This window comes from Melospiza georgiana, chromosome 2, assembly GCF_028018845.1.
Source record: "Melospiza georgiana isolate bMelGeo1 chromosome 2, bMelGeo1.pri, whole genome shotgun sequence".
NCBI classification, from domain to species: domain Eukaryota; kingdom Metazoa; phylum Chordata; class Aves; order Passeriformes; family Passerellidae; genus Melospiza; species Melospiza georgiana.
Genome location: NC_080431.1, coordinates 18,679,564 through 18,692,122, shown reverse-complemented (window position 1 = coordinate 18,692,122; position 12,559 = coordinate 18,679,564). Strand labels below are relative to the sequence as shown.

The following is a 12,559-nucleotide window of genomic DNA, read 5'->3' as shown; positions in this document are numbered from 1 at the left end:
TTGTAATTTCTGTTCAGACTGCTGCTTGTGTTGCCTCTTGTCCAGTTGGAAGGTGAGACAAAAAGAGGGGAATCAGAATTATTGTAACAATTGAAATTTGGGTCATGGTGCAGAAAATGCTAAAGGTTATTAGGGCAGGAGCACTGTAGGTATCACGGGGGATGTGAAGGACCAGCAGGCAGAGGAGCTGAAGTGTGGCTGGGAGTGAGCTGAGAACATTACAAAGAAAAGATGGCACATGGTGGAATGAGTATAATGAGGTTGCAGAGGACATATTACAGTGAGGAAAAAGGAAGTACAGCATGGGTGTTGGTAAATGGAAGCCTGTACTTTGTTAAATCTCTTTGGAGTCTTGTGCTGTAAAAGTATTTTTATCAAATTACATATGTCACTTGGCTATGCAGACAAGGAAGACACAGTAAGTCAGGCAGCTCCTAGAGATAACTCACTGCTTCCTTTTTTGGCTGTGAGCTTGCCAGCTTCCTTCAGTTAGACCCATACCTGTGTTGGAAATCTCAGATGCCTCAGGCTTTCCTACAAGCTGACTTCCTCTGCTATTGTAGCCCCTTCCCAACTTTTCATTTGCTCTTCTGCATTTCAATACCTCACCTTTTGTTTTTGGTAATAAAGGACATTTATTTTATGTTCTACCTTCCATGATTCAAGCACTGATGGATTGACCAACTGTTTTCATCAGGCCTTCAAGCACCTCTTTGGTACAGACTTCATACTGCCTGTGACTGATTTGCCTTCTCATTTCTTCTTTCTTACTAGCTTTAAATTTATGTATAGATTGTCCTCAGTGAGTTTGCCTTTTAATTGCAGGCTTGAGAAAGGGCATTTTTTTTGTGCTTATCAGACGTGTTGGACTGTGATGTGCCTGGGCTGTTCTGCATAGGGATGTTCCAAGCCTCTTGAGGGATATTGTGACTGCACCAAAGGTGATTTGATTTCTTAGTTTTTGAAATAATCTGTAGACCTCCACTGAACCTTGTGCTCTGCTTTTGCCAGACCTTTGGGGAGGCGTATTTCAATTACTGACTTTACAAGACCCAAAGTTTGGCACTGAACGCTGACACAGGTCCTATTTCTTGCTGTTTAATGTGTAATCACGCAAGTCTGAAATCTGATTTCCCTGCTCTCCCCGTGCAATCAGGTAGAGCCAGCTTTGCCGCTGATCAAATGGAGCCAGGAAGACAGACCGGCCTGCTCCCAGCGCCCGAACGGGTTTGTTTATTTAATACGGGACCTTTTGCTCACTAATGAATGGCTTTCAACCTGGAGCATCGCTACAGCCCTCTCTTTATGGCTGTGTGGGAAAGAGGACTTGCACATCCCTCCGTCTCTCTCGCCCTCTCTCGCCATGACGCCAAGGGTTGCTGCCGGCGGCTGGTCCGGGCCGGCACCGGAGCGGGGCACGGAGCTGGTGAGCCCCTGCCGGGCCGCGCTGTGCCTGGGCCGGGCCGGGCCGGGCCGGGCCGTGCTGCGGGGGGCGGCCGCGCTCCAGCTGTTGCCGCGCTCCGCGCTCCCCCGCGCTCCCCCCGCCCCGCCGGGCAGCGAGCCAATGAGCGCCGCGGCCGCCGCCCCGCCGGCCAATGAGGGGGCGGCGGCGGGGCGGGCGCTGCCAGCCCGCGGGGGGGGAGGCGGGCGCTGCGCTCCGCTGGGCTGCGCGGCCGCTCCGTCCCTCGCTCGCTGCAGCCCGGTCGCGGTGCGTCCCGAGCCGTCCCGCCGTTCTCCCTCCTTCCCGTCTGCCGGAGCATCTCGCCCGCCTCCTCCTGCCCGCTCCCCGCGCCTCCTCCGCGGCGGCGGGGCTCCAGCACTGCTGAGCGTCAGGCGCAGCGGCGGCGGCAGCACCATGGCGGTGGAGGAAGAGGGGCTGCGGGTCTTCCAGAGCGTCAGGATTAAAATCGGTGAGTGCGCGGGACAGCGGGCAGGGAGCTCCGCTGGAGCGGAGGGCGGCGAGGCGCCGAGGCCCCTTCGCGCTGCCCTGGCTCTGCGTCCCGCCCCGGGAGCGCTGGAGGCGGCGGGGCGGGCGGTGCCCGCGGCCGGGGGGCTCCGCGGGGCCGTGCGGGGCGGGCGGCCGGTGCCTGGGAGGCGGCCGGTGCCGCGGGGACGGGCGGGCAGCGCCGTGCGGCCGGCAGGCGAGCGGCGCCGGCAGCAGTCCGGGCAGCGCAGGGAGTTCGGCCGATTTCGCGGGTTTTGGTTTTTTTGGGGTTTTTTTTTTGGTTTTTTTAGAGTGCTTTTTTTTTTCTTTTCTTTTCTTTTTTTTCTCTTTTTTTCTTTTTCATTTTTGCTGCTAAGCTGCGCTGTAAAAGTTTGAAGGCGGCCCTCGGGTCTCAGCGCTGTGTGTCCCTGGCAGGGCTGCTGTGCAGCCGGCCCAAAAGCGGCTGCGTGCAGGAGCTGCCGTGTCAGCCCCTGCCCTCGGCCAGGGGGACAGGCAGGGGCTGCTGTCGCTTCCTCACGGCTTCCTCCGGCTCGCGCTTTTGGAGATTCGCTCTTCTTCTTGTGTTGAGCGAGTTCCAAACCACATTATTAGAAAGTAAGCGACAGATGTCAGCGAGCGGATTAAACTCTCCCTCGTCGAGTTCTGAGTGTGCCGGCTGGGAGGGAAATCCCTCGTTTCCGTAAGACAATCGGTCCCTCATGCCGAGCGAGCGGCTCTCCTGCCCGGGATGGGGCGCGGGGGCTGCGAGCTCCCGGGGAAGCGGCGGCGTTCAGCGCCGGGCTCGCAGCGGTGGGTACCGCGGGCGTGTGGCTTCCTAATAAAGCTCTTGAAAAAACATTCCTTTGCGTTTCCCTGCTTTCGGAAACAAATTTGCAGCCTCCAGTTGGCGTTTTGGATGAAACTGAAACGTGAGATTACGTAGAAAATCTCATTATTGTACCGTGGCGTTAGCATTTCAAAGAGACCATTGCTAGGATCGTTTCACTCGTTAATTGTCAACAGGTAGTTTAGTGACAGCAGTTTTTATGAATTAAAATATTACCATATAAACTAAAAATTACGTGCTCGTTTTATTTTCTCGTATACATCCAGAAAAGAGATTCAGTAAGCCTACAGAGTATGGACGGAGACTTGCTCTCTGTCTCTTTTCAAAGAGGGGAGGGGAATTTAAAAAATGTCTTTTCCCAAGGGAGAAATCCGGACACCATGCGAATGAAGATATTGCAAGTTGTTTCCATCTGTGATTTTTTAGTAAAAGAGCTAAGAACGCATCCCGCGTATAGGATGATGACTTGTGGCTAAGCTGTTTGTGTTTGATCGGCTGGGTTTTTTTTTGAGAAGAAAACAGTGATGATCTTATACCTGAATGATTGAAGTCACGAGAGTGTGGGAATTCCTTTGCACTGTTGAGGGGATCGAATACAATAACAGCTGCAAAAGTCTTGAGATGAAGCTCATCATGTGGCGGACTAAAGTTAATCCTGCTGCTGACTTCAGCTGTCGGCGCGGAGCACTTGATTCCTGTAGAACCGCAGCAAGGATCCCCGCTGTTTTTTAGGCTGGATGGCGAGCGGAAAAGCCGCGAGCATCCCGGCGCTTGGCTTGGCCGGTGCCGCCGGAGCGGAAGGTGATTCCCGGAGCAGGGGAGGACAATGCCCGCCGCCGTGCCGCCGCTGCCCGCCAGGGGGCGCAGCCGAGCGCGCCGGCAGCCCCGCCGCCTTCGGCCACTCGTGTTCCCGAGTCACACTCCTCTCTGTAGCTGACTGTCTCTTGGGAAATTTTCACAAAAATAGGAAGTGGCGGGATTGCTTTGATGGGTTGAGGAAGTATTCCTAATGAGATTGGCCTTGTAAAGCAATCCTCATCTTCTAGAATTTGTACATGGAGCTTGTAGGCTCCCTACAGAAGGTCCTGTGAGTGGATCTGAAGGGAGGTCACAGACTCACGGAGCTGGCAGGGCGGGAGGGGATCGCTGGATGTCATCCTCTGCAAACCCCCTGCCAAGGCATGGGTTATCCAGCATGGGTTATACAGCAAAGTGCCCGGCTGGTTTTTGAGTGTCTCCAGAGAGGGAGACTCCATGACCTTTCTGGACAACATGTTCCAGTGCTCTGCCACCCTCAGTGACACCAAAACTTTAAGGAATTTAAGGATTTTAAAGGAGCTGAGGTTTCAGTTAGAGATAAGCTTTATTAGAGTTAATCAAAATAAATGGGTAGGCCTTGATGAAGTTAAGAGTTAGTAGTTAACTAATAATTGATTGCTTGCCAACATAATGTTTGGTTAGCTGAGTTGATAATGAAGACTATAAAAACTGATAAATAGCTTTTAGGAACATAAGACAATTGTAGGCCTCCTCTGTTCTGAAACCAATTGAAGACAGAGAATGGGAATTCTACCAAGGGTTCATTTGTCATGTTTGCATTGAAAAGGTAGAAAGGTGAGAATGAGGAAGACTTCATTTACTTCCTCATTTTGGGTCCCCTCCCCGTGAAAGGGACCACTGACCCATTTCAAGGAACAAACTATGCATGCTTAATTATTTTGAACTGATTACCATACAAACGGGCAACGAGATGTTCCAAAGTTATGAATATGCATTTGTATTTTGGGTATTCAATACTTGTGTAGATAAAAGGACTCTGTAATCACCTGTAAATTGCAGTGTGTATTTGGGAGCTGTCCCACATGCTGCCCAGTGTTGCAATAAACATACACTTCCTAACTTTAGACTATTAGAGAGTCTTTGTCCGTCACAGTTGGATATCGGTGCTAGATCAGTATCCATATTTTTAATAAATCATCAGTGTAAAGAAGGTCTTCATGTTGAGGTGGAACTTAACTGTGTTTCTATTTTTGGCCATTCCTCCTGATCCTGTTGCTGGGCACCACTGAAAAGATGGTGAACATTGGAGGGACACTGCTTTTTTCAGCTATTCCCAATAGTACATTTCTTTTAGCAGCTCCCATTCATGGGTGTCTTGTAGTTTTCTCTCATTTCTAGTGACAGGAGGCTTTAATCTTTCAATGAATGGGTTAAGAGAAGAAAACTTATTTGAGGGCAAAAAAGGATTGTCATTTTCCATGTTTTGCTTTGATTCATCATGCTAAGGAGATGATCAGTTCTGTTCTTTGGGAGCTTGTTTCATAGCCAAGCTCTGTCTGATTTCTGACTTTCAGATATTCTGTGCTTGATCTGATAAGACATTTCCTTCTCTGTAGTACCTCTGCTGGCAAATCATGAATGGGGACACTGATATACAGGTGTGCCTTAGAATAAATTGGATGAAATGTAGGATTGATTCATTGAGGAATGAGTGCAAACACAGTGGAAGACACCCATGTTGGCATTCCTCTTTTAATGAGGAGGCAGATGTGGTTGGGAGGCTTTTGGCTGTGCAAAACATTTGTAGCCTGGAGATGTTTGAATGCCCTAATGAAGTGTGCTGCTATGGCTGGCTTGTCCTGTATTTCCAAGAAGCTGCAGGTAAATGAAGGTATTTTCTTCTGCTTGTATAACTTGTTCTTTTGGGACTGATAGGCTGCATGGAATCAGCCATATTAAGCTAGGTGAGTTACTACATTCTGCATCTCTTAAGTGCTTCCATGTTCTGAGCAGTGTTGTTTCTAGTCAAGCTTGGATTTAGCTCGAGCCATCTGTCTCCTTTTTTCAAAGTGTTGGAACAGTTAAGCTTTGTGGGAAGATGTGTGTTTGCCTCACTCAGTTGAACTGACAGTGGTGTGGCACCTCCTAAAGATGTCTCACTGAGATACTGAAGCTGGGGAGCAGCAGTGTGAACTGTCATTGTGGGTACCAGTGTTAAGAGGAGTTGTTCCTGTGCTACCTCTTGTCCACTTTCTTTTGTGGTTAGTTGAACTGAAAGAAGTTAATGCCTGGCAACTTCTGCTCATGTTGCAAGGAAGTAATGTACAGTAGAAAGAAAAGTAGTAGTACTTGTGTTAACGAATGTGCTGTTCAGATGTCTAGTTGAAATTGATTTATTTTGGCTTCCCATAACTGAAACCATTGTGCTTATGTCTTTTTTTTTCCTTAATTGAAAATTATTTTTACCGGAATCCCTTATACATAAACAAAACAATGTGTCATGTAAGACTAAACAAACACTTCCTATAAGATTGCCACTTTGAGGAAGTGTGCAGTGCTGATATTTCCATGAGTCAGTGTTTCAAAACCTGAAAGGAAACAACATAAGGCTCTGTGGCTGATGATTGGCTGGAAAAACTACAAAGAGTCCTTCTGCTTGACAACACGACTTTTGTTGCACTGTTAATATTTAATAAATATGCTGTACTTAATTGCTACTTTTTTTTCTCCTTAAATGGCATCAACTATTAAACTTTCAGTTGAAAAAAATGAAAGCTCATGTTTAGCGTTTCTGTTGTTGAAAGCTGTATGCTGCTTAGCAGAGAACCTGCTGCCAGATTTTACTTTGTGAAATTGTTTATACATGAAAAATCTAAAGAAACAGCTCATTTGTGAATTTTCGCTTTAGCAAGCTTTTCATGTCCCTAAAATCTAGTACTGTTATACTTAGGGGCATTTGGCTCTGCTTTAAAATAGTATTTTTTCTAGCAGTAGTAGAGCTGTCTGATAGTTTGGAAGTAGTAATTGGGGCAGGAGGATGTTGCACACTGAGAGTTTACTGGAACTGTAATATATTGAGGGGACCCTCTGCTCATTGTGCTTTTGAGCTGACAGATAGTAACAATCCCCTTGTGCAATGTGAATGCTTGTTGCAATTTCAGACATTCATGAACTTCTAAATCTTTCTTTTATCACATTTTAAAAGGGCCATTTTGTGGTTACAAGGTGTTGAGGCCTTAGTCTAAAATGTGGGAATTCCGGTGGCATAAGCTATCCTTAGCAGTAAGTGTGAGCAGAATCATGAAGCAGTGAAATATTTGTGATAAAAGTTGGCTCCTATCTGATGTAGGTTGGTGCTTCACACGCAGCTAACCCTGTTCTAAACTCACTCAATTTTCTAGGAACTGCAAGAACTTGTTTATGTCCAGTTGACAAAATTAGTATGGTTGGTCTGTAGATATGCCATCTCTTTGCCTCTTATTCTTTACTAATTAATGGAGAGCTGTGTAGTTTAAGACACTGTGAAAGCAATTAAACTTGTGAAGCTGAGAGTCTTGGGTGAAGTCAGGCAGAGTACTTAGTTAAGTGCTAGTTTACTGCTGTGTAAGCCGGTCAATTGCCAAGAGAAGGTATTTACAGGCTTCCACCATTAAACTTGTTACAGTGTAAATGTTTGAGAGATGTCGCTGCCTTTCCCAGGCTAAAAAGAAACTTCTCTTCTCCCTGACAAATTTAAGGTCTCCCTAAAGTCTATTAATACTAAGGTTGTTCAGGGAAATCCATTTTGTCTTTAGAAGATGTCCCTTTTAATGTTGTCTTCTGGGATTTAGTGCCTTAAGTGGTTACTTGTAGAAGTAATTACGACTAAATATGTTCATTGCGTAATACTGTAAAAGGATTTATTCCCTTTTAAATGGGGCACAAGGTTGTGGAATAAATATTTTTAGAATGAGAGAATTTTTCCCAGGTACTTTTCTCACTCTCTCATTATATATATACATATATAGATATACACATTTATATATACATATACACATTTATATGTATGTATTTATAAAAAACAAATGGAAAATTATTTAGGAAGTGTGAAATGTTTCTTATAAAGATAACAATGTTTTTTTCCGGTGTTTCTAAGTTGGAGGACTAAGAAGAAAAGAAAGGAAGAAAAGCTATTTGCATCTCACCCTGAATATATTCAGGACTTCTCAAGGTCTTTTCTTCACATTAAAAAGTTAACAAGTGCAGCTTAAACTGATGTTGCATAGGTGAAATAAAGTGGCAACTTAACGTTCATATTGATTGACTGTAGCAATGCTCATTAAGGCTTGAGACTCACAGGCCATGGAAGATGCAGAATAAATTATGCACATTTGTCACTGCTGGTTCAGTATTTGACATTGCTAGATTTGGTGGTGGCTGTGTTCTGACCAGCTTGTATTCAGTGTTCTGAATGGAAAAGGCTGGGTCCAGTGCTGTTCCTAGAGGCAGAGTGCCCTGGCTGTCTATGGACTGTCCAGAGCAGCCATGGCTGGAGCAAGACTGTATTTTCTGCAAGTGAGAGGAGGAAACAGAGGTAGCAGTGGAAAATGCTGCAGTGAATGCAGTTTTGAAGAAATAGAAGATGCTTGTGTTTGGGGCTGCCAGCCTGATACCAAACTCCATAGCATTCCATCCATAGCTTTCCTTTCTTTTAAGTAGAGAAGAATTCATATATAAGTGGAAGCTCATGTGTTTTGGTTTATAGAGTGTGTAGAGGTAAATTCACAGGAGTGAATGTGTTAAACAGACATGCTCAGGGCCCCTGATGTCAATAAGCAAACTTGTGATCTTCTTCTGGAGTTGGTGCATTTGAAAGAACTGTTATTTAATCTGTCTCATGAGAAGTATTTTCTTGTCTCTTCATGGAAGTGATTGTCTGGTGGTCAGAATACCAAATGCTCTTACATAAGGACATACAAATGCTGGATATCTTTCTCAGTTTTCCAGAAAATGCTTTTGAAAACTTCATTGCCCTGAATTACTCTTCAGACTGATGAATATTTTTTGTGTTTTTGTTTTTTTTACTATTTCACTATCATTGGTTAAAACCAGATCTTTAGTTCTGAAATTGCCGGGTTAGTTAGATGCCAATATTACCTTCTCCTGCTCTGTTTTTTATGTGTCAGTTCTGCCTGATGCTGTTCTTTATGTATTGCATGTTTCTTCCATTCTGTTTGATAGCTGCAGTCCAAAGCATGAAATCATGATGTAGTCCCCCAGATTAGTCCCTTGGTGCTGTTGGGAAGGCAGGTCTTGTCTTTCCCCTTCCCTGCTCATGTTGCTCCCAGCCATGAAGTGCTCTTTGCGCACCTGCTGTTGACTGATGCTCCTCTGCTCTCAGGAGAGAAAATCCAGTTCAGTTTGCAAAGCAGAACCAAAGAATGCAACTTAATTTCCTTTTGAGGTTTAGTTTTTTTCCATTTTAGTGAGCTGTACACTGCAGTGGCTGTCAGAGGTGTTTCTGGACAAGTGTCCAGGAGCTTGACTGGGAGTGTGCGTGTGTGGGGAGTCGGAGGGGACAGCAGGTGCATCCGTTGTGTTCATGTCTGGGTACTGGTGATGTTGTGACACTGCCTGACTCCTTCTGTGCTCTTCACTTCACTCCCCTTCCTTACTGTAGGTTTTCTTGATGGTGCTGTATTTGTTAGCTGCCATTACACCCCAGCTTGGTCAGCTGCTGTGGAGAATAAATGCTAAAACTCCAGAGAGAATGGCAAGAAGATTACTTGACAAACTGATGTATCTGTATCTCTGACCTCCTGCTTGAGAACTACTTGAATCTCACGCTCAGTTCAGGAGCCGTAGCTGTTTATGAAAGTTTAGGTGTTCTAGTTGGTATTAATTAATAGTCACACATTCTGTCCCATTTCTCCATCACACACTTGTCTTTTAAAGCTGAGGCACCTCGTGTTGATTATCATATTTATGCTTGAGAGAGCTTTCCCCTTTCTCTGCATCAAAGCAAAATTTCTACTTATGCACTTATGTTGTCAAGCACTCTGTTGTCATAGGAAGTAATTTGTTGCACTGATGCTCCCATTTAAGGAAGATCTCATGTAAACAACTGGACAGTGTTGCCTACACCAAGATTAGAAAATACATTTGAAAAACCTCATCAAAAATACCTTTGATAGTATTAATCAGGTTAAAATTCCCTCTGTCCTTTCTCACTGAGTGATGTCCATTACAGGAGTGTAAATTAGGAATAATTCTTTAAAGCCAGCAATTGCACTTCTGTGAGAGTCGAGTTAAGTCTTTGAATATCTCATGTAGCAATTTTTTTTCTTGGAGGAGGTGGGGGAGGGGAAAGGATGAGGTAAAATCCACTTTGAGTTGTTGAGGAGTACTTAACACTTCTCATGCTGTTACAATGCACTTTGCAAACGGATGTGTTTGGAGAATAAATCTTAGAGCTAGCTCTTGTGAGAGCCAGAAGCCTAGAATAAAATCAGAGGCTTGTAGACTGGGCTGCATACTGTAAAAGATCTAAATATCAGAGTTGCATTGCTCATATTGATCTGACCAACAAATACTCAGGCAAATATGTCAGAGGAAAATTAATGTGTGTGTGCTGGTGGACCATTAATGCTTCTGGGGAGCAAGTCACCTAAGGCATATATTAATAGTCAAAACACGCATTAGTAAATCTTAATGCTGTGCTTTTAAACTTTCTAGTACTCCAGGTTTATGCATTTTGTGGTTACACCAAGAAAAAGCTCAATCTTGGAGTTAATAAAAGGTTATAATTTATTAAACAGAAAAGCTGATTGTGGACTCACCCATTCTAACCTTCTGATTTTACTGACATTTGCTAAACTTTATGAAATGTCTGTTCTTTAGCAGTGTCTGATTTCTTCAGCATGGTGGGTTGGTGACTGAATTTAGGACCCAAATAAGAGCTTTGTTTTGGAGTAAAAACAAAGCAAATCTGACTTCCTTCCTCTCCCATCCTAACCTCTACCAGGGGGAAAGGAAGTTCCCTGAAACTTCACATGTTGTTTTCCTCCTATAGAAGACTTTCTGGGTGAAAGTTTTGCAAAATGAGATGTGAAGCTTCAAAACTACGGAGAACTGCAATATTTTCCCCCTGTTTTCCTTTCTCAAATTTTAGTGGATCAGTGCCAGCTGTAAAACACTACATATATTCAGTGGAAAGTTTGAGGTCTTTGAGGGTTGTTTGGGGTTTTTTTCCCCTTCTGCTTGAAAGAGAAAAAATATAGTGTATCTGTATTTTTGAAGACTCTTGAGGGAAGAACACAAATGTTGAAGACTTTTGAGGCTTCTGATTAACATTTCTGCCGTTCAGTTTTCATTCCAGACCTCTGAAGTATTACCATTTTTTTCTGCTTTGCTAGAGACTTGTGCATTTGTGTGTTATTGCCTCTCAGGCAGCACTGGGGCAAAACGAAGGTCCCTTCATTAGCCCAGCAGCTGAATCTTGCTGTTTGTCCCCTGTTGCTGAGGTTTGTAGCTGTGACTGCATGGCCACTGACTGAAGTGGATTAGGGTGATGTGATGGTAAGAGGGTTTCACTTCCTTCAGAATGACTGGTAGGTTTTAGCAGCTAGCATTTGATGCAGTGTTTAATTTGCATAAACATGAATGTACTTTTACACACTGCTAGGAGGTGGATGCATGTTAGATGAAGTGTCTCAATTCTTCCAGGTGCAATAAATGAATGAAAAGTTTCAAAGCTGGGAAGAACAACTATTTCTGTGATGAGGGGAGGAGGGGGACACAGATCTGTGTTCCATAAGATGCATGCTTCAGGCTTAAGCTTTCATTTCATATGTTACAGTGACTTTGGGGGGAAATGTATTTTGTGTCTTTGTCTCTAAACTTGTTTATGAAGAGATTTCAAAATCCATTTAGAAGAAGTTTGCATTGAAAGGCCTGAGTTTGTGTTTCAAAAAAAGGAAGATGAAACATTGGAGATGTTGTTACACAGGGAGCAGAAGGGTGTTTGAACTTGTGAAGGAGTTTTATTTCCTGGGTTTTTAATCTGGAGTGTTTTCTTTTTTTAAAATTTATAGATGTAGGAATAAAAATTTTAAGTGACTGATAACTCGTTTTATAGCAATTTGCAAATTTAAATTCTGTTTAGTTCCAGTTGCACGGAAGGCATGTAGTGTAAGTCAATTTTACTGTTTTTTAAATTTTCCTTGCTTTTGAGTTTCATTCAGCTTTAATATTCCAAGTATTGGAAATAGGACAATTTGAAATATTTACAGTTGTGCTGCTGTTATGACTGTTTATTCAGGTTTCATATGTTCAAAAAACCAGATTAACTGGTGGCTGAGTTTTAAACTCCTTAAAAATAGGAGGGAAGGGAAGAAGTTTATTACTCTTTCCAATTCCTTCTAAAAATATTTCTGTTTACAAAATGTTTACAGCTACTTACTTCTGTGTAAGAACTCTAGAAGAAAACAGTTAGTGGTAGCTTTTTACAAGGCTGGAGTTGATTCTTGCTTGTATTTCCCAGCTGGTGTTAGAGTACATCTGGAATCTATGAAATTCCTTTCTTTGTTCCTCATTTCCTGTTTCATTGAGTGCTACAGTGCAACATTCTGAAAGCTATTTCTCTTAGCATCTTCTGAGATGTGCATTTTAAACCAATTAGTGAGTTCTTAAAGGTAATTAGATGTGCTTGTGTTTAACTGTGTAATTGAACAGTGAAATTGAACTGTATTTTCAAACTTCTCAGATGTTTTGTTGTCTTATTTTGGTGAAAACTAGTTCCGTTGATTTATCTGGCTGTCGTTCAGCTTGTAGAATTGTAGGAAGGAGGGTGGTAGAAATAGAAGAAAAATCTGGTAGATAGTACAAAAGCTGCCTTTCTTAGTCTCTCTCTCCCTCCCTCTCTCCCTCCCCCAGCCCAGGAACAATCACCAGTTTGTAATGGAAAATTAGATCTATTTTGCAGGAGACACAGGGTGTGACATCCTACAGTTGCTTTTTGATTCTGGTTT

At 43.8% G+C, this 12,559-nt stretch overlaps 1 protein-coding gene across 1 annotated transcript in view; it reads left to right on the top strand.

The window, feature by feature from the left end:
* The first annotated feature begins 1,653 nt into the window (after positions 1-1,653).
* RASA3 (RAS p21 protein activator 3) overlaps positions 1,654-12,559 on the top strand; it is a 129,279-nt gene continuing 118,373 nt past the window's right edge. The window contains exon 1 of the mRNA XM_058045064.1: positions 1,654-1,910. Coding sequence (XP_057901047.1) covers positions 1,856-1,910 — 55 coding nt within the window. The 5' untranslated portion in view covers positions 1,654-1,855. The remainder of the gene's footprint in view (positions 1,911-12,559) is intronic.